This window comes from Periplaneta americana, chromosome 16 (genome assembly GCF_040183065.1).
Source record: "Periplaneta americana isolate PAMFEO1 chromosome 16, P.americana_PAMFEO1_priV1, whole genome shotgun sequence".
Lineage (NCBI taxonomy): Eukaryota > Metazoa > Arthropoda > Insecta > Blattodea > Blattidae > Periplaneta > Periplaneta americana.
In genome coordinates, this window is record NC_091132.1 from 157,832,407 (window position 1) to 157,855,914 (window position 23,508).

Genomic DNA, 23,508 nt, shown 5'->3' on the forward strand with positions numbered 1-23,508 from the left:
GTAACGCTCAGGGGTGGCTTTCGAAGAGGGGCTGCGGAGCTGCAGCACCCCCAGACATTCGTGACTCTTGTCTCGTTTTATGTTGTGAAGTACATTTATTATACAGTCTCTATTTAGCGGCTCGAATTTTTTTAAATTTCGTTCTCATTGACATGCACGCAATCGTTGGTGAAGTCACTTCCTCCCCTGGTGCTGCCAGAGCGAAGCCAGAGACTATGGGTGAACCCACTTCCTCCCCTGGAGCTGCCAGTCTCATCTCGGATGCTTTGCGCGTTACTTTTACCCCTCCCCCTGCTGTCCCTGGCCATGAATCAAGAGTCACCAGGTGCTGCAAAATTTGCAGCAGCTTGTCAGTAGCGCGCAGTTTTAAATACATTTTCTTTAATGTTGTGAGTATAACAAGTGCAACAATGTTTAATTCTGTACAATATTTACAGTCTATTCAGTTCAGAACCTTAACAGTTCAGGAGAAATGTGAAATTAAGTACCCATCAGTTGAATCTCATAATGGAAAGAGCCGCTAAACAAAATACAAAGGCTCGCATATTTTTTGCTTATTTATCCAGTATCCCTGCTTTCTTCTCTTTATCTCCACTCAGTCTGTATTAGATTAACTTGTTTTAAAGACAATTCCATCAGCTGGGGCAACAAGATGGAGTTTTAAAATAAGAACAGTAAATGTTGTTCATGAGAAGGAGCCATTGCTAGAATGTTTTCAAACCATAATGGAATCTGAAACATCTAACAACATCACAATAAATGAGGGAAGCGCCCTGGTGCGTGCTCTTGAAGATCCTGAATTCAATTTCTGGCTCAGTTTTTTTTCATTTATTGATGTATCATGTAGATATATTATACAACCAACTACAACATTACCAGTTAGGTATTTCTAAGGTCCAAATCTGCATATAAAATAATTAAATTTTGGTTTATTTAACGACACTGCAGGGGTTATATCAGCGTCGCCGGTGTCCCGGAATTTTGTCTCGCAGGATCCTTTTAAATGCCAGTAAATCTACTGACATGAGCCTTTCTCATTTAAACACACTTAAATGCCATCAACCTGGGCCGGGATCGAATCCGCAACCGACTATGCTACCGAGGCCGACTCTGCATATCAAGCTTTGTTAATGCCATACAGACAATAATATGGAACAGTGTATAGTTGAGCAGCGAGATCTATGAAAATGAAAACTCTAAAAAGCGTTGTAAGATCGAAGGGATTCAGACAAGGGTTGCCGCAGCTGAGGAAGTATGTGACCTCATTATCACACAAGCTACCACCCGATTCCAGTTCATAGGTAATCTGATATTATCTTCTCTTCTGTGTCAAGAAAAATTTGAATGCGAAAAAAGCTCATTTCCTGAAAATTATCTGAATGTATGTGTGAAGCTTTTTCTAATGTTCGATAAAGACAAACTAAAAACGTAACTCAGTATATTATATCAGAGACAAGAATTCAGAAATATTAGTGACGCAGTCAAGCTCTTGCAGTTTCTTCTATCTGAGAGCTCACATGTCTCATTTTCAGAAATACGATGAGAGAAGAGATACTGACCGCATTAGCTGTGTTTTCCATTGTAAAGACTATGTTAAACGACATATCGGATTTTAATAAGAAGATGGTTCAAAGGTTTGCAACCTACAAGACAAGGCGCATGGTACTAATCTTTAAATAAGATAAGTTGCATGGTTTATTTTTGTATGCAGCCCCCCTGAATTCAATATCCACGAGCCGCTACTGGTAACGCTGCAAAACAGATCTGACCTTCGAGGATTATGTTCGAAGGATCTGACTGCTCCAGAGATAATAATAATGAGAATCAAGCAAAATATCCATGGAGCTAGAAACACTCGCTGCAAAATCGTGTCAGATTGATCTTTGTGTGCACCCAACGAGATAGAAAGAGAATCTTTCTCTTTCTAACTCGTTGTGTGCACCACATAGCATGATATCTATCACAACTCTTCAGGCATAGTTCACTGCTCCATATATGCGCTGTCGTGTTAGCAGTGTTGCCAACGGGACGGAATTGCCGTCAAATGTGACTGAATTTCAACTTAGCGGCCGGAAAAAAAAAATGGCTTTGACGGGTGATGGATTTTGTGGCGCAAATTACGATCTATATCGCCTTTTGACTTTTTAGCTGTTGTTTTTAACTGTTTAATTGTTGAACGATTTTACTTTTTCTTTGAACAGCCGTTCCCGTGCAGTCTCATGTTAAGGAATCCCCGTTTCAGATATCCTCGTTAAACAAGTTAGAGGTTAAAGCACTATTATTTTAATCGATATTGTTAAATAAGTTGTGTTAAAATCGTCTTTTTTATTTGTACATAGGTATATTGAATGGGTCTTATTTAATTTTTTTTTTAATTTTGACGGATTCTGACGGATTTCTAGGTGTCAAAGTGATGGGGATACAATTATGTGTTGGTGTGTTAGCCACAAAGCATAGATAAATAGCGTTAAATCTAGCACAGTTTTATGTTACTGGTAACCCATACGTAATACTCTTCAGAATTTATAATACGAAAGACTTTCATTATCACAGGTAAAATAATAGAAATATGAAAAATGAAAAAGAAAATCCAAATTTAATCTATTAAATACCGTTTCTCCCACTGAAGTAGGCCTAACAGGTCGCGAAAATCTTTTCCACTTTTCTCTATATTATTATCCAGTAAGTCTAGGCTGCCCGGCATTTTGTAGTCTCTCGTATCTCTTCTACACTTCACCTGCAATTCTTCCGAAGTCTGCATCTCACGACATCCATGTGGCATCCATCTCCATGTGTTCTCTTCCTTCAGGCTATATTCTATCCAATTATATTTTTTGCGCTTCCTTTGTGGGACTATTTGCTCCTCCTGTATTCTCTGTAGAGCAAAATTACAAGAGTGCCTAATTTAGTAAAAAGTTAATACTCTAAAGAAGTTGTAAAGTGAATCAGTGAGTACATAGTCCTAATTTCTCACGTCTTCTAATCTGTACAGTATATGTATTTTATGCATGGATATTTACTTGCATTAAGTATCAATACTAACCTCGTGGGTTGTTCTGGTATATTGTAAAAACCCTTCTGTATATATTTCAACTGGACTCTGATTAAGAATTAACACTTTGGAGTACTATTAAGGTTTTCTTTTTTATCTTTTGACATGTTCCATATTGTAGCTCTGAAATTATGTACGAATATCATGGAATGCAATAAAACCCATACAATAAAGATCACTCACGATTCTGACGTCCAACAACTTCTGCTTTATGCAACATATATTATTTCCGCGTAGACTTCAGATAACATTACTTTTCCTTTGAGCTCATCAGCAACTTGGGAATTGTGATTGATTGACTTTCTCAGGAATATCAAATACTTTAGTAAACGTTAGCTATAAGCTATACTCATTACGAGGCTAGACTGAGATGTAACGGCAGATAAATATTTTTTTTGTCTTTATAATGCGAAGCAGAATATATAATGTATAAATATTATTCAAACCAGTTATCTCATCTGCCGATTATATAATGTTCTTGCAAAGGAATATTGATGGAGGTCACTAAATTTCCTAAAAGAACACGTGTTAAGCATATTGTAACTATTTAATTCCCTTAACATATACTACATTAATCCTACGTAATTTTGACGTATAAATGGGTCATCAATCCATCATCACATTTTACACCAAACGTGCCCCTCCTTCTTCTAGCTATGCCTCCATCTGACAATTGCTGACTAGCAGTCGTAACAGCAGGTTGCAACTTACACGCTTAGCCAAGTTATAAAATGATATGTAAACATCAGATTTACATATTAATAGAAAATTTTCTGTCAGTGCAATTTATTTATTTTGTTGTAAGTGTGTTTTATTCACATAGTAACAAAGGATGAAAACTTACGTGATAATTCTGACAATATTATGCGAATTATAGATGAAAGTTCATATGATACTGCTGAAAACAATGTAGACTTTGATGATGAAATCTGTGACAGTGACAAGGATCCTGAATACGTATCGGGATGAAGTTGCAGCTCAAGGTCAAATATCAATGGAAGATCCAGTACGAGAGATGGAGATTAAACTGTAGTAAACGAACGAATGGAGAAAGAAGGAAGAGAAGCAAGAAAACAGAAAACGGGGACGTAGCCAGATATTCAGGAAAGAAAGTGTACGAAATTCGACCAAAACACCTCCAGGTGAAGCTGGAGAGAATTCCTACTCTGAAAATCCAGTAATAAATTTCCAATCGAATTTTGAAGCCAAATTTCCCAGACTTTTCTTATTAGAGACAGTTTTCCTCCCTGCCTGAGCTGCTCTCGCGTATCCTTATCAATAGAAATGTAGCTGATCAGTTAAACACAGTAGCACGATAATGCTCAGCACAATATGTTGTATCAAACATGTTTGCAGATTGGTGGGTGCATTCTAGGGCTGCCACTAATAACCAGATTCATAACAGTCCGTTGCTTTACATTTAAGTAAAATTAATCAACAAACAAAGGAACCAAATAAATAAAATAAGGAAAGCAATTAAATTATATTCACAAATATTTTCTTGTAGGTAAATTTATTTTTTTTTTTTGTCCTGTGAATTTACTCGATATGAATGAAAATTAGAAACAAAGACAAAAACAAAAGAAAGTAAAGAAACCAAAGACAATTACAATGAGAAAAATTTTCTTGTAGTTAGGTCTATGTGATTTTATATTTCACCTTTGCTTATTTTCTTAAAATAAAGATTTGAAACAAAAAGGCAACCTAAACAAATAAAATTACAAAGAGAGAAGGAAAGAAATATTACATTCTGAAACTGACATAGAGCTCAAAAACAATTTTTACACCTATTACACAATTTGTAATAATAGTAGCAAATACAGTACCACTCAATGACGATAGCATTCTAAGGATAACAAACATTGAGAAACTCACACGTAATTACAAAACTCAAGAACACAAACAAGTACACAAATAATTTACTGTACCCTTATTACTCTAATTATTATACAGTCTTTCCATACATACTGTTACAAACATATGGCGTATACTGCACGTTTTGGAGGTAAGAACAGCATTGTGTTATGGTGGCTCATATTCGTCAGATTAAACAGCACGGTTTTACTTTCATTATCTAAACAACCTCTCTAACTGGGACAAAATCGTTCCCCCAGGCATAGCTTGACTGATATCCTGTGACCCGTAGAAATATGTCACTAGTTTCATAACGGTCTGTAGCAGAGATTTCTGTTTCTCCCTGTGTGGAATACCCAATACTACTGCTTCTGTTGCTATTAACGAACTGGGGATCAAGGTCACGTACAAATCACGCACGAGTCACTGAAATGAAAAACGTGAACTGAAGCACTGGTAATTCCGGCTGTCCCAGCTGAATATAGTTGACGAGAATGGATCAGGATTGGGGTGATCACACGTAGCAAATGCAGTCCGTTGCTTGACCTTGATCCTCCAATTCAAAATGCATAGATAACAGCCTTTTGGCGGTTTGCAACATATGTCTACTGTATTTAAAGTTCTTCACTTTGCATTATCGTCCGAGAGAAAGGCTGCAATGTTGAAATTCGAATTCTGTAACATCTATCTGTTGTATTAGAAACATGCTTTTCCACGTTGTCCAAAACTTATTCCCCGTTATCCTGTTACGACTCTGTATTCTTCTTCCGTTCAAAATTTTTATATCCCAATGCTCTGCTTATATTTTGCACTTCCCTCTGTGAATATTTTTGTGGGCAATTTTTTTATTCTTCAATGGACTACCTCTGTTGCTAATATTTTTTAATGTTTCGTTCAAATCGATAATAAATTAATTGTTCTCCATTTCGGTAACTTCAATGTCATACTCGACACTACTGCAGGATTACACATCACTGCCTCTATAAATGGGTTGTGCTATTTTGCTGACACACTCTTGCATAGGAGCACATACTCAACAGTTTATTTCTGCAAACAGAACTTAATCTTGCGTCTTTCGGCTTGTATGCCGACGTTCATGCCTTCTTAGAGTACACAACTCCGAGAAACACTTACCACAAACATCGCATTTGAAAAATTTCTCGTCTGTATGGCGGCGTTGATGACGAGAAACACTTACCACAAAAACCGCACTTGAAATGTTTCTCGCCTGTATGCCGGACAAGATGGGCTTTTAAGGTACTCAATACAAAGAAACACTTATCATAAACATCGCATTTGAAAGGTTTCTGTTTTGTGTGGGTCCTTTCATGAGTTTTTAAGTACCGGTAATATGTCTTTGAAAAACACTTACCACAAACATTGCATTTGAAAGTTTTCTTCTTCAGTTTTGCCAAATTCGAGAAACATGATTTCGACAATTCAAATTCCAACTGCTTCTCATCTTCACGAATCCGCACAGGTGTGCCCGAGGAACCTAAATTCTTGGCAATCTCACACACAGTCTCGTTCACTTCAAGTGCAATACCGTCCAAAACTGTTGATACAGTCCTTTCGTTGGTAGCTGCAATCCTGAAGGAAACATGCTATCAGTCTATATAATAGTCGCAACATATATTCATACAATTATTGCATATTCATATCAAAACAAACCCATTTCACTAGGAGGTATATTGTCGTGAGATATGCATCCTTGTAAATAATTTATGACTAATATGAAAGTATCAAAATTCTCAACAGTTTGGACTTCACCTGTACAATAAATTTTTATAAAGATTACACAACGTTAATCAACCCTTAGTTGGTTTTAGTTTTAATATACATTTCTGTCCAAAGACTTGTGCCTCTGCTTTACTTCTTTCTCGACACGAGCGTGCTACATTCTGCGATTATTTTCAAATTCGGTATTGCAAATGTGCTGTAACTTTTTCTATCCCATCTTCTTGTGATATATAGGGTGATTCATCATGATTTACCGTCCTTTACGAAACTTATTTCTGAAGATATTCTGAGCAAAAAATATCATATAAACATTAGTTTTATTCTCAATATTTACAGAGTTACGTTTCGTTATTGGAACGCATTGCTGTAAACGCGTGATCTTGGTCAGCATGCAGTCAGCAGCCAGCACGAGCGCTACGGAAATCAAAGATAGCCATATACAGTTACGTAGAGCGATGAGTGCCATTCATAAGTGTGCGGCCAAGTGTACTCAAACGGACGCGACATTTTTCAAAATGTGTTGTGAAATCTGCAAGACTTGAAATTAGGACGAATAATTAAGTCGGTGGAAGTGCTGTGATTTGTAATAATTGTTGTGATACGTGTGTAATAATAATGTAATTTTATAGTTAAAATAAGAAGAAAAGATGTTTGTACGAAACAAAAAAAGAGTTCTCAGCACATTTACAGCTTCCTAATACTTGCCAATCAAAGAAATGATACTTCTGAATGGTTCATTCTCTATTTCTATTAGCCATTCGCCTACTAACAATTTTAAATTAGTGTAACTCTGAAAATATTGAGAGTAGGAACTATGTTTATATGACTTTTTTGCTGAAAATGTCTTGAGAAATAAGTTCCGTAAAGGAAGGTAAATCCTCGTGAATCACCCTGTATAAATTGTTTAACTCTGTTAAGTTAGCCACCTTAAAATGCGCCATTGGAACTTTACTGATTCCATTTCGTAGTAAGTATTATCAACAGTAATCTTACTAGAGCTTGATGTATGTAGAGAAAATCAAATCTCGAGAGGGATTTAATTTACTATTACAGGATTAGAAGAAAGTATATAAAGATTAGAAGAAATAACGCACTGTAATACAATAAGATTTTGACTTACTAAAATTTTATTTCACTAATGTTAGCTTTTCCAAAATGGTTGAACGGAGCCGCCATTTTCAGTTCACTATCTAATCGGGAAACGATCGCAAAGCATGTTTTATAGTACCGTAAGGAATCTGCAGTTTGAAATGTTGCAACCAAAGGAACAAATGCTAGGGAAGTGATAAAAATAAACAAATGCTAGGAAAGTGATAAAATTGTAGCGATTAGCAGCCATGATTAGTTGAAACATTTCCTATCTTACCGTTTTAATGGTCAAAGGTACTATAACGTAGTAAAATTGTAATAGTCATTAGAAAATTTGTATTGGTATTATGTCTAATTTGGTATTTGTTATTTGCAAACGTAAAACAAGTAATAATCCTTTCAAAGGTCTGCAACAATGTAATTTACAATTATAAAAATATGGACTTCCTAAATATTTTTTTTCCTTTGCCCTAAAGATAAATATAGTCGTACTCAACAACATAAAAGCATTCAAAGTCTCAATTCAAAGAAGTATTTGAGACGTCTGTAGAAAATTTAAGACTTGCATACGTTACTACTGAATGCATTATTGTTCACGAGCAACTTCCTAAAGAAACGAGAAACACATCAGATATAAGTAAACACTGAACAAATATATAAACAAAAAACTGTATGTTTTTATTAATAATCCCACTTAAATTTATATGTCATATAGAGCTACTATCAAGAGTTCTACCTACAAACACTCGGACAAAATGGGAATTATTCTTCATCACTTTGTCCAGTGTGCAGTCTTTAGGAAGAAGTACATCAGAATCATTTACAGCGTTGTCCAGCCCTTTTCTCTAAAACAGCGATAACATAACATTCTTTTACTTGCTCTTGTACAATTTCATACCAGCATAGCATGCATTCAAACCTTACCTCTGTAATAATATCTGCTTAGGTGTAACCACTTCTTCCCTTCCGTGAAACTTAACAAATTTAATTTAAGGAGTAGACAGACAGATAAAAAATTATGTTCAATTTTAAGGACTACAACTGCTAACATAACAATACCTGATACAGAGAACGTTATATCTAAGAATAAACATTAAGCAACAAGCATGTGCTGCAGGTCCTTCAAGTGACAAAAATTAACACTTGTAATGCCAGAAAATGTTTTTCCACATTATGAGTACGCACTGGAATTGTAACAAATAATTAATGATATAAAGGTTAAGAAACGACAACCGTTATTTCCCGATCAGAATGTGGATGTATTTACATACCAGTGTGTGGTTCTTTCTTCCAATGTTTCGTGACAGAAAACAACTCGAGTACAATGCATACTATTTTCGCCTAGAAGATAATGCTATATCAATTAACGAGAAGTACTGTTAATTTATAAAGAAATAGTAAAAAACTCATAATTATATAATATCTAAAATACTTCAACTTTTAAATAAACTTTATGTCTTATTTATATGTTTGTCTTTCATAGAATTTTCTAACTTCATTACGCATTGTTACTGCTGAATATTTTTATACAAGACACATCTCAGGCACTAGCAACATAAACTGTCCCATTTATATGATTGTGATTTTCCCTACAACTACAATTTCTCACTTACTTGCAACGTTTTCTACATCCATGACTCAACAATGGGTAGTCGTACAGCTATATGCAGTCTTTTACAGGGAAGCAAGCGGCTATCCCGTAACTTGAAAATCATAAGTTGCCGTGCTGATTTCGTGACAGCACTGCTCTAAACTCACCGTGTGTGAGAAATTTTGGAGAGCAAGAGAGATAATGGCTTTATACCTAAAAACTCTGCATTATTTAATAACAACGCCAAACTGTTTCTTGTGTGAGTGAGACAGTTGGGCCATCTGCTGAAACGAAGGAGTGAGAACATAACAGGCCACTAGGGTTAATACGGGATAGGAACAAGAACAAGCAGAAATAAATAAGATAGCCAAATTAATGTTACCCAATGACTTTGTAAATGTGATGAGCGGTTCGCAGAAAAATACTTGTAATGGACTCATAATGGTACTTCATTATTTCCGTGGGAATTACAAAGATCCAAATTTTAATGAAATTGTGTTAATTAAGATAAAGAGTTTCAAGATCTTGCAATATGATTGTGAGGGATCACTTCTTGCATGTCCATCTACATTATTTGCCTAACAATCTAGGCACTTATAGTGAAAAACTTGAAGAAAAGCTTGAACAATGCTTATGGAAATGAGATACCAAGGGTAGTGGAGTGTGAATGTGATGAGTGATTATTGCTGGATGATTCAGGTAGTTCTTCTGAAGGTGCTTCTAGACAGTGAAGTAAACTGAAACTTCAAACATAATGAACTCTCTACATTAAAGTACGCACACCATACTCACCTTACCATTAAACTCCCGTTGTCCTCTCCTATTAGTTCCATCCTTGGCTTCTCCTCAACTGTGTCCAAGTCACTCTACTCCTCCTAAAAATACTGAAGATATAGAAGACAAAGCGCATCGAAATTCGTATTAGGCCTAGTAGAGTTTTACTAATAGATGACAATTGTTGGGGCAGGTGCCTAACTTATGGTCTTATGAATATTTTCTTAATTTCATACTTAGGAGATACGAAAAGATGCAATATTATTCCATATTTGGATCAGATATCTAAGGCAGGAAACATTTTAATTTCATAAAAGAAAGTAAAATACAATATTTTTTTAAGGTTGGCACTTCCCTAATCTGCCTAGTCTAGATGCGCATAAGTCATTCTCTCCTCTGCTGCTTGCACACCTACACTTTGACTTGCGCCATGATTCATATTCTGCCGCACAACAGTGGGTCGTTTGAGTATGCCACGGCACACTGGTGGAACATGGCTGTTATAGATGTAACTATGTAATTACTTATAACAGCAGACATTAACTATGAGCGAATAATTCAATATCTAGTCACGAATTTGGTGAATTTTTTAAGTGGTTTATCTTACAACATTTTAACAACTTCAATGGTTATCCAGTGTCCCAGTGAAGACAGCAAAATGTGTCTAGGGTTCAGCACCGAAACTTAACCAGCATTTTCTCTCAATGGATTAAGGGATAAAACCTGAAAAAACCTTCAAACAGGTAACTAGTCCCAATCAGTGCCTGGACACCGATTTTGCTACTTTCACTATCAGGCATGGTAATTGTAACTCCACACTTTTCAACGAATTGGTACAATCCTCATTTCTCTGACAATGTCTAATACTAAGTCAATATAAGTCTTAAACTTTTACATTACCAGGTATATATTGATCCAGTTCAATTTGCTTTCGATAGTACTTCTGTGCTCATTATATTTTTCCCCACTTTCGCTCCATAATACTTGTCAGGCAAATTCATGAAGCATACAATCCTGTACTCAAAGATCCTTTGCTATGGCAATACTGATCATTACATTGTACAGAAAAAATTGGTTAGAAAATTCGTTGAACAATTTTGTAAACTTCATAAATATCCCGACAATTTTGATTAAGTTGGGGTCTAGTCATAAGAACTGAAATAAATTCAAATGCATTGTTTATTTCTACTGATTTTAAAATTGGCAAAATGGAGTTTGTAATTTTACCTGTATTAAAATTAAATGCATTATTCTGACAAAATAAGAGTAAATAAAATAAACAGTTTCCTGCATGTTGTACCTGCATGTATATATCACAACATTTTGCAAAATTTAGAACCTATTCTACAATATATCCAAAAACAGCTATATAATTTATAATAAAAGTTACAAAATGTCTTCTCTCATGCATAACAGAATATTCTACAAAAGATACATTGCAAATTCGTAAATACTTAAAAATAGAAAGGTGAAAAAATGAAAGGGAGCATTAGTTCTCTGCAAAATTATATATCTTGCAACACTAAATAGTGATAAGTGTTTTTTCTCTATCATAAAATAAAAGCCACAGCAAATCATGTTGCAAAGAGGTATTGTCTAGGACAATCAAAATAAGAGACAAATATTGGAAGTAGAATACAGTGCATTCCTCATGCTCCACTCACCTCTGATTCACGTTTCACCACAGGGAATGAAATAGGAACCGGATCTTCCTCAAATTTTATCTCTGATATGAGATCAGGGCTCTGGTTCATATATATTCCTCTTTTATATCAGTCACATGGTGATCCAAGATATTCCGTTCCTGCAGTACAAAGAGAAGTTTCAAATGAGCAATTTATTACACAGTGTTAGAAGACGACTACTAACATTACAAGCTGCTCTCTATATATCTGCATCAAACAGCTTGACATTATGAGGAATGGGGTAAGGATTCATACACAAATGCAAATTTTTCATGCTGAAACATCTTTTAGACATGTTATGAAAAGAATATCGTGCATATTTCGGCAATTCCTGCATATAATATACTATTGCGCATATATCTTAGCAGAATTTCAAGATTGTGTTGGATTAAACCCAAAATTAGAATTCTTTTGCAAAAAAATTAAATAATACAATAAGAATATTGTTGGCTGTACTGGATGGATAGAAAATATTTATCTATGAAGGGGAAACTATGATAAAACATCACTGCCTGCTTTGGTCCATTGAACTGCTGCACAAAAACACATATTCCTTAACATCCCTACCTACACGATTCCAACACCCCTACTCTCCTTTAATAAAGTTCGCTTATTCTGAGTTAGCACACTAGCAGCATTTTGTTTCGTACCTGCAAGTACTGAAACATTATACCACTGAGCCACCGCACACTTCGACAACAAGCATTTCACAATATCCTTTCGACATGTATGGGTGAGGAAAATTAAATATCTTTATTTCTATTTATAATAATTTCAAGATTTGTCAATTGAAGTTTTTAACTTTACGTTTCTCTATCTATAACAAAATTGAATACACTTCATTCACAGAAAAACGTACGTAAAATAAACAATATACTGATATATGTACGTGTCTGTATGCATCAGAACATTTTTGCAAAATTTAGAGCACCTTCTGGAATTCAACCTAGTAAGTCCTACAATTTACTCTAAAGTTAGAAATTACTTTTTCTATATATATTGGCAGCATAATGTACTAGAAAAGACGTATCCCAGACATCTAAATACTTAAAAACAATTTCTCAAAATACAAATGAAGACAGGGTGATAATATTTATTCACTTATATATATATATATATATATATATATATATATATATATATACGGAATAATCAATAATCATTTGAAAACCGTAAAACGCATCCAGAATTTTAGATAAAAACATAGAGAAAACAAAAATAAATCAAGTCAAGTACAAAACATTATTATCAAAATAATCCCACAGTCTAGTATATACAGTCACGGAGCTTGAGTTGTGACGTTGCTAGGATCAATAGACTGTGCAGGTAATATTTCGCATTGTCTGTAATGAGGTGATAGTAGCGATCCTAGTGGTTAGCAACTATCTATGGATGCATATTTATTACATAATGAGAGCCGTGACTGTATATAATAGACTGCGAAAATACACTGTGGGAATGTGTAGCTATGGCAACCATTACGAGTAAGTATAACGAGCAATTTCGTTTTGCCACAATCACAGACTAAAAGGCGCTGCAAGTACTGTTGTAAAAAGGCAGTGTCCATTACGATGAACACACAAGATAAACACTGGAAGAAGAATACACAGTGCTTTCTTTGTGCTGCACTCATCTCTCGTTCACGTTTCACCACAGGAAACGAAATTGTCTCCGGATCCTTCTCAAATTTTACCTCAGATGTGAGATCTTGTCTGTGGTCCTCATATTCCTCCTTTATACCAGGCACACCAGTCCGTTCCTGCAGTACAAAGAGAAGTCTTAAATGAGTAGTTTATTACAGAGTGTTAGACGACAACTTCTAACTTTACAAGTTGGTCTGTACGTGTTCGTATGCCACAGTCTGATCACAACCCACTGCATGTGATTTCCATTAGGATGAATAAGGCCAGGATTTATACGCAAATGCATATTTTCATGTAAAAACGTTTGTTATGCATGTTATTAACGTCTGAGATGATGAATACTCAAAGTTAACTCTGCATAAGTTTTTTAATATTTCGGCCATTAATGCATATATTATACAACTGTACATTATATTGTAGCATATATTATTCATTATGTTAGATTAGCAACAGTATTTGCGTTTAAAAAAAAAAACTTTGGATTGTTCTCTAGTCCGCACATAATATGTTTTGGTTGACTGCATTCGATAGCTAGAAATATCTTGTATATGATGGGAAACTGTAAAAAAAAAAAAAATCAGCACAGCCTACTTTTCTTTCATTGAACTACCGCAGAAAAAAAAAATCTCAAACATCGCTACCTCCCTGTCTCTAACACCGCTATTCTCCTTTTCTATGTTTGACTCATGAATTGAAACAGCAAAATGATTGAGAGTTTTACACAGACAAAAAGCAAAACAAATGAATTCGTGTCCCTAAGCATAATATCAAAGACCTACACTGCGGGAATGTGTAGCTTGGCAACCATTTAGAATAAGGTGTAATCTGCAATTTCGTTTTAAGATGTCACCTATAAAACCAGATAAGTTCAACATTAGACTTAGCTACAAAATGACATAAATAATAAATACATAGTTATCACAAAACTCCAGAACACGGACTGCAACCTTCCCCTCTTACTTCAAAATTCCAACCTTGTCGTTGAAGAAAACATATTAGGCCAACAGGTGGTTTCACAAATATTAGGCAGTTTCATATGATGTTCAAATTTTGTATAAAGAAAGAATCGAAAGAAATCTTGTGTAGCATAAGTTATTTCGGGTTACCATGATCTTGTCCTCAGTGTAAGTTACAATACTCAAGATTGTCCAAATAATCCAGAACACACACCTCATTCCAAAAATTGCTTGGGAAATATCGAGTGTGCGCAAGAAAGATGTCAGTGTCGTTGGGACTGTTTTGGGGCCACATATTTGGGAATGACTCATTCAGGAAACGAAAAAAGAGTTATCGTTCCTTTAGTAGTTTATTAGTTTACTTACTTACTTACTTACTGGCTTTTAAGGAACCCGGAGGTTCATTGCCGCCCTCACATAAGCCCGCCATTGGTCTCTATCCTAAGCAAGATTAATCCAGCCTCTATCATCATATCTCACCTCCCTCAAATCCATTTTAATATTATCTTCCCATCTACGTCTCGGAGATAAAACATTTTCCCTGTAGTGGTATCTATTGAATACTGTAACCCCAAAACTGGGGTTAGTCGCGGCGTTTTATTCTTCTGTCAAGACGAAAATAAGTCCATTCAAGTAATCCCCAAATACATCTCAACAATTTTAAATAGAAAATGTTTAGAATTAACCCAAGTCGCATTGTATATGGTTCTTAATCCTGCATATAATTATGGAAAAAATGTTTCTGTGTATCAGAAGTTGTTGGCAGTTAACCAGAACATATTAATGGCGAATTCCATCTGCCGTATTTTAAATAATTGTTCCATATCTTCTGTAACAGTTTTCAAATGTTTTCATTCCGAGGCAATTTTGTCATAAAGGTATGTAATGAATTTTCATCTTCTGCAAAAACAAACGAATTAAAACTTTTTTTCGACTTTGTTCACATGAAGTAAGTTATAAAACACTTTTGAGGCAAGTACCAACGCGATGTCTTTAATTGTACCCTGTGATTGATGAACGCGTCTTTTTCAATTGAAAGGCTATGAAGTCGTACTTCTTATCTCAAAGGGAAGAAGAGAGCAGCAGTTTGTTGTGGTGTGATTTTAGTGAAAATGGCGATGGCGATTATTCAGTTCATTTGTGCATTTTCTGGTTCCTTCACAATCTACAAAGTGCATCACAGAATTATTTAACAGCTCGAACACAAGACATTTACATCGACTGAGTTGCATGCTGTGATGTAAAACTCGATATCTGAGCTTGAGAATGAGCAAATTGATAAATTTTATGGGAGTGAAGCCAATAAAGTATTTAAGCACTTGGGTGATTGAGATAAACACAAGTTTCAGTCTAGTGCAACGCTTTTCTTTGAAAAAGCTCTGCAATATCTTGTAAATGATATGATCTTGAATAGTCAGTATAAAAATAGTCCTCTTTTATGTTTGGAAACTCCGTTCACTTGGATGGCTCTTTGAAATATTTGTTACTGATCTTCATCTCATCATTGATGTCGACTGTATGAAAAGATTTGTACCATTAAAATTTTATTATGTTCCTAAATGAAAATGATTTGGAAACAAAACTGAGATCTATTTTCCAAAAGAGGTTTACAATAAAAGTGTATATTATTTTATTTTTTCAAACCTTAACTTATTTGATAATAAGAAAACTGTTAAAAATAAGGTTATATGAAAATTAATAAACTAAACAATTTAAAGACTCAGAGAAAATAAAAGAATGTATATATATGTAATAACTCGGCTACATCAACATTTGGAACTGCTTATTACAGGATTCAAATGTGTACTAGTAATAAATTAATGTATATATGCTTTACAAAATAATAAAAAAAAAAACCAGCACCACACCGATATGGAGGTAATAGCATTCTTAAAAACACAATTTCCAGTACGTTTAACCCCGTCTTACTTGGAAACTAATATACATAAACTCTTGAGTCCCATCTAATGTCAAAGAGACTGCAATTAAGAATGATTTGTCACATTAGCATATTTCAGTACAGTGGCGTATTTTTGTGTATTTGAAAGAAAATATCGTGAATTTGTTGCTTCCCCAACATAACAAGACTTGTCAAATAGGATCACTTCAATAGCTTAAGTATGTAATGCACAAAGTGACAAAAAAAATTGATTTCTCCTTTTGCCTTAACGAGTGCTATAAAAGAAGTAGTTTAATACAGAATGGCGAAATAAAACGGCAACTAAAAGTAATCTGAAATCTAATCCAAAGACGTAGCTACAAACATCACTGTTTCCAGATATAATGGATTATGCCATTACCAATCAATGCTCTCATTGAATGCCTCAAGATTTTGTAAACATTACAGTTTACTGTATCATGATAATGTTACACCATGAGTGATAATGCTTGTAATGCAATGAAAAAAAGAGGAAGACAGGAGAAGTTTCTATGGAGTCTCCTCGGAAAATAAATTCGTATGTCAGTTAAAGAATACACACAAATTATTCATTTCGTTCATATTAGAATTAAGAATCCTGAGTGAATAAGGTTTCCTTTAAAACAAGAAATTGTACATTTGATAGATTTCAGAAATGGTTAATAAAGTTGGTGTGTAATCAAAATGTACGGAACAGATTGCTATTGTTCTTATGGGTTTACCTCATAGCTAAGAGATTTATTGGTGAAGATGGCCAAAAATACCTTCTTTCAGATCTTTGTTTCTTAAGTCATGACCGTATTTTGTAGAAAACGAAAACCGCAAGCATAAGTGCAACTGCAGCTGGAAAGAGAGGGACTTGTTAGATATGATGGATTATTTATCTAAAGGATGAAAATAGGCCTTTTTACAAAATAATGATACATAATTATTTCAAACTTAAGCCATTTGACAGAATATTGATTGGCATAAAAAGGTAGAAGTGATTTCCAATTTTCATTATTTTACGAAAAACTTATTCTTCATAGAATAATGTACGATTAGTTTCTATATGTAAGAGTTGAAGGAAATAATCTGTTTCCATATTGATATTTATTCATTTTCTTCCATTCATTAGACATAGTACAGTATAGTTCACATAACCTGTGACATTTCGTAGTCTGACGGCACAAAGCCTCATTTCACCCTGTTTGATATTTCATCACAATTTTCATGGCCATGAATGAGTACACATAAGGAATAACATGAAAAAAAAAGTAAAATTATGGTTACCTTAATATCATTTTTTACAACTGCAGTGTATGACTACAAAAGTTCTTTTTGATTTACCATAAACCAAGCACACAAAAGACAATGCATATCAATAAGTATGTCAATAATGATATTAAAGTCGATATAACATATTGTGATGTTACTTGTGCATAATTCACCAATGGCGTTCTTTCACGAATACAAGCAAGTTAACATAAACAAAAGTTGGTTAATCAGGTACAAAATTTATGACACAGAATACTTAAGAATTCAAATCACGTGGTAGTCTGGTCAGAGACACGTAGAATTATAATGACAATGATTCTACTGAACTCCTGAATTAGTTAGACACGATGTAGAAGATGTATGTCTCGGCCCCATATGCGACAAGAAATACAAGAAAATAGCTTTAGGATGGCAACAGATAGAATCAATTTCAACGTATGTATCAACTTAATCCTTAGTTGTGAATGCTCAACTTTAAGGTATGTATTTTAACTGTATAAACTTTCTGGTTTTTGTTTCCGTTCCAGGTTTATTGTGGACCACGCCTAAAGTTTTCCTACTGTGTTCTAGCGTCCATGAAGTTTCAAGTTACAAGAGTGAGAGGAACATGTCCCACATTCATCGCATTACCACATATTTTCGTCAATATTTTTGAAAACATTCTTTAAATAATCTTTAAAAAGAAACTCGTATCACAGCTATCGGAATTGAGTCACCTCGCGTTCATAAGTTGCTAACCTACAAGACCTCGAGAACACTTACCACAAAAACCGCATTAGAAACGTTTGTTGCTCATATCCTGCAGTACACGAGTACTTAAGTTATGCCTAGCAGCGAAACAGATTTAGAAAGTGTCGGATATGTGCAAGAGATCGTGCCTATTCAGACTATTCGGCTCATCGAGGCACTCAACACGAACACGGCATTAAAAATATTTCCCGTCTCTTTGGCGGAGTTCATTGAATTTTAGGCGCATTTGAAAGGTTCCTCGCCTGTGTGCCGGTGTTCATGTTTTCTTAGGCTACTCGAATCCGAGAAACACTTACTACAAACATCGCACTTGAACGGTTTCTCGCCTGTGTGCAGGCGTTTATGTCTCCTTTGGCTACCCGTGCTCGAGAAACACTTACCACAAACATCACATTTGAAAGATTTATCTGTGTGTTGGCGATCATGCTTCTTTAGGTCCCTCGACACGGAGAAACATTTACCACAAACATCACATTTGAACGGTTTATCGTTTGCGTGCAAGTATTCATGAGTTCTTAAGTTACTCGAACACGAGAAACACTTACCACAAACATCACATTTGTACGGTTACTCGTTTGTGTGCAAGTATATATGAGGTCTTAGGCAACTCGAATCCGAGAAACACTTACCACAAATATCGCACTTGAATGGTTTCTCCCCTGTGTGCAGGCGTTTGTGTCTATTTAGGTTACCCGAATTCGAGAAGCACTTACCACAAACATCACATTTAAAAGACTTCTCATTTGTGTGTTGGCGTTCATGCTTTTTTAGGTCCCTCGACAAGGAGAAACACTTACCACAAACATCACATTTAAACGGTTTCTCGTTTGTGTGCAAGTATTCATGAGTTCTTAGGTTACTCGAACACGAGAAACCCTTACCACAACCACATTTGAACGGTTTCTCACCTCTGTGCATGCGTTCATGTCTTGTTCGGCTACTCGAAAACGAGAAACTTTTTCCACAAACATCACACATGAAAGGCTTCTCGCCAGTATGTCGGCGCTTATGCTTTTTCAGGTCCCCCGATACCGAGAAACACTTACCGCACACATCGCAGTTGAAAGGAAAGTCGTCAGTGTGCAAGAGTTTATGCTTTGTCAGGCTATTCGAATGCAAGAAAGACTTGCCACCATGATCACATTTGAATGGTTTCTCACCACTGTGCATGTGTCTATGTCTTCTTATGTTACGAGAATACGTGAAACTTTTAAAACAAATATCACACTTGAAACGCTTCTCGCCTGTGTGCACGCGATCATGTATTCTTAGGTTGACCGAATCCGTGAAACACTTACCACAAAATTCGCAATTCAATGATTTCGTGTTCAGTTTTGCCGAATTCGAGGAAGATATTTTAGGGAATTCAAATTCCAATTGCTCTTCAACGCAGTGAGTCCACACAGGTTTTCCCGAGCAACCTGAAATCTTGGGAATCTCACACGAAGTCCCGTTCTCTTCAAATTCTTCTGATGACACAGTTCCCTCATTGGTAGCTGCAATCCTGAAGTAAATATACTATCAGTCTTTGAAATAGTCACAACAAATATACATCCAATTAAGGAATATTCAATTCAAAGCAAATCAATTTCACCAGGAGGTACATTGCCATTTGAGATTCATTCTTGTAAATAATTTATGAGTAATGTTGAAAGTATAAAAATTCCCAACAATTTGGTCTTAATGTGTACAAATTTCATAAGGATTACACAACGTTTGTGAAATCTTAGGTACATTGAGTTTTAACAAACATCTGTGCTCAAAGTCACCTGCTTTACGTTTATTTTTTTTACGACACAAGCATACTAAATTTTGCGATTATTTTGAAATTGGGTTTGGAAATGAGCTATAACTTTGTCTATCCATTATTATTCTGATATGTAAATTGTTTATACTTTGTTAAGTTAGTCAGTTCAAAATTTGGCACTGGAACAATTCTGAGTCCAGTTCGTAGTAAGTATTACCAACAGTAATCTCACGAGAGGTTAGGTTTGTCTTGAGCAGCGTTTGTCAAAGTGTGTTCCCCGGAACGCTGAGGTTCCGTAAGCAACTTTTAGGGGTTCCGCCAATTCCTGATGTGAAATTATTTACTTTTTAATCTCTAAAATATAATGTTATAAAAACATGAAAAAGAATAAGAACAGAACTATAACTGTTTATTCAGCCATTATATTGGCAATTATCAGGGCAACAATGGGTACCCTTTACAGCAATCCGATCACTAAAGCACATTGTTGAAATAACAATAGGTGCGCTTCAAGTAACTTAAGTGTCTGCAGCTAACACATTTTCCGACAATAATGTACAGGTGTAAATTGTATTATGGAATCAATTGAAAATTTTGTGAAGTATATTTCGCAGAATTGTTTTGACGTTCCTTTCAGAACGCACAGGAAACTTCTTCTGACGAGGAAAAGCCATTATTTTGAAGTTCAAAGTGAGTTATGTGTTAATTTTGTGTCTCAAAGTTTATTTAATAATATCAAAAAATAAGTAAAATGTTTTAAAGAATAATTGCGCGAGTTTTGTCATCCCTTCTTCAAAACTGTGTAAACAGAGGGCGAGACCGATCATTGCGATCTACGTCATTCTATTTTTAATACAGATTGATACCGATCCTAACTCTACATTTTTTAATACAGAGTGGCACCGAATAATCCATCGGTGGCTTAAAACATGATAATTAAAACAATCAACATCCAAGTGTGCCACTGCAACTTCAACTAACCCTAAACAATTATGTGGGTCTGATGAAGGCGAAATGGAAACACCAGGTTTACAAAATAGATCATCTCAAAATGTGAAGGAGCCAACATCCAAAATACAACATGAACCTGTAATTAAAATACGTAAATATAATGATAGTTACAGTACGTAGTCTTGGATTTCATGAATGCTGAAAATTGCCCTCAGTATGTAATATGTGGCAGAATTTTACCTAATAGTTCGATGGCACCTTGAAAATTCCGTCGCCATTTTGAAAAACACCATGCTCAGTTTGATGACAACAATATTGATTTCTTTGATAGGAAATGTGAGTTACTAAATTCACAAAAGTTCTTAACTCAGACATCTTATAGTACAAATGAAAAAACAGCAGAGGCATCTTTCATTGTAACCTACAGAGTAGCTCAGGCAGGTGAGTCCCACACAGTAGCCGAAAAATTAATAAGATTGACATGGTTAAGTGCATGATCAATGAGAAGGAGGTTAAGCAATTATCTTTGTGTCGCTTTCAAATGACACAGTGGCTCGTCGCATTCAAGACATGGCAGCTTACATCAAGGAAGAATTAAACCGTCCAATCAGAAGCTAATGAAACAAGATCTGAAATTTTCAGTCTTATTAGTAAGTACTTGGAAGAAATCATATACCTTGCGACAATTTGTCTTCATGTCTGCACGGATGGTGCAAAAGCAATGATTGGGAAAACAGCTAGTGTAGTATAGCACATAAAGTCAGTTGCAAGAAATTGCATAAGCAGTCATTCTATTTTGCACCGTCAAGCTTTGAGCACATCAAAAATGCCACTTTCCCTCAAGAATCTTCTTACTGAAGTAGTAAAAATCGTTAATTTTATCAAGTCCAGACCACTAAATTCAAGACTTTTCAAAATCATTTGTGATGACATGGCAAACCTTCATAAACCTCTACTTCGAACTTAGGGTTGAGGTGATGGCTATCTTCATGGATCACCATTTCGAGTTGGACGATCGTTTGAGTATCAAACAGCGGTTCTTGAGACTTGCCTATTTAACTTACATTTTTGTCAAAATGAACGAATTAAATATATGAATAATAATAATAATAATAATAAAGCCGTAAATCTCGAGTGGGGCAAGGCCTCCTGCTTGGGCAGGGGTGGCTCGGGTCTTGACCATCAGAAGAGCCTTGTAATATTACAGGGGAAAAATGCTAATATATTCACTGCAGCAGATAAAATCAGAAGTTTCAAGAGAAAATTGCAGTTGTGGATGAGAAGTCTAGTCGGCCGTGAATTTGAGAGCTTCCCTGCTTTGAAAGATTTCCTTGAGGAGAACGAACAAACTCTCCGAGAACTTGATGAAATCAATGAAGAATTTGTACAGCATTTTGAGGATATGCGCCATACTGTAGAACAGTATTTTCCAGAAGAGGAGACTGAAAATAATTCTCAAAACTTGTAGGTCAAAAATCCATTTGACATGAAAGAAAAACTTTCCCTCGCTTCTGAACAATATGAAGCATTACTGGAATTGACGTCTGATTCATCCCTGCAACCTCAGTTTAAGAATCTCCCTGTGATGGATTATTGGCACAGCCTGAGAAGAGAGTACTCAGTGTTATCAAAGAAAGCTATTACAATTCTACTTCCGTTTGTAAGTACTTTCCTATGTAAAACTGGGTTTTCTGTGTATACGTCTATCAAAACTAAATACCGAAACAGACTGCATGCAGAACCAGACATGAGACTTCAGCTTTCCAACATTAAACCCAATATTAAAGAAATATGCAAGCATAAACAACAAAAGCACTCGTCCCACTGATCTGTTTCAAACAGGTGTTTTTTTCTAAAAAATGATTAAGTACCTGAATTTTAGTGTAAATTACAAAACAGTGTTAAAGATGCATGTGGACTTAATTTCATTTATGCTTGTTATATATTTACTGATCTTTGTAACAGCAGCAAATATATTTCAGAAACATTTGTAATTTTTAAATACGAGTATGTATAATGTGTGAGTGCAAAAAAACATGTTTAATGTTAGTGATAAAAATAAGCCAGGATTACTAATCTTTATAATAACAGCAAATACAACTCAACAAAATTATTTATAATTTATAAATATGTATAATATACTACATCAATAAAAATGTCATATTAATGGTAAAAATACATTTGGTAATTTAATATTTGCCTGTAACATACTCACATCACTTAATATTCCGCTGGGTTCCACAGATTTATTTTGGGTTTAAAAGGGTTCCGTAGGTAGAAAAGGTTGAGAAACGCTGGTCTAGAGAAAATTAAAATTCGAGTGGGATTTAATTTACTATTAGACGACTAGGAGAAAGAATATAAATATTAGAAAAAATAAAGTACCCTGATAACAATAAGATATTAATTGACTTCCTAAAATTGTATTACACTAATGTTAGCTTCACCAAAACATTTGAACAGAACCGCCATTATTAGTTGAATATGTATGGATCATTCGA

At 35.1% G+C, this 23,508-nt stretch overlaps 2 protein-coding genes across 3 annotated transcripts in view; both read right to left on the reverse strand.

The window, feature by feature from the left end:
- LOC138691564 (zinc finger protein 678-like) overlaps nucleotides 1–23,508 on the reverse strand; it is a 225,026-nt gene that overhangs the window by 103,960 nt on the left and 97,558 nt on the right. The gene's annotated exons all lie outside the window — the stretch shown is intronic.
- Nucleotides 4,689–23,508, reverse strand: part of LOC138691562 (gastrula zinc finger protein XlCGF57.1-like) — a 449,766-nt gene continuing 430,946 nt past the window's right edge. The window contains exons 5-9 of one of the 2 annotated variants that reach the window (XM_069813642.1): nucleotides 19,107–19,813; nucleotides 13,479–13,544; nucleotides 11,765–11,904; nucleotides 10,119–10,201; nucleotides 4,689–6,496 (exon numbers count right to left, since the gene is read on the reverse strand). In XM_069813642.1, the coding sequence (XP_069669743.1) occupies nucleotides 13,507–13,544; nucleotides 19,107–19,813 (745 nt within the window). In that variant the 3' untranslated portion in view covers nucleotides 4,689–6,496; nucleotides 10,119–10,201; nucleotides 11,765–11,904; nucleotides 13,479–13,506. Of the gene's footprint in view, nucleotides 6,497–10,118; nucleotides 10,202–11,764; nucleotides 11,905–13,478; nucleotides 13,545–17,375; nucleotides 19,814–23,508 lie in introns of those variants that run through there. The other variant, XM_069813640.1, reaches the window with a different exon arrangement.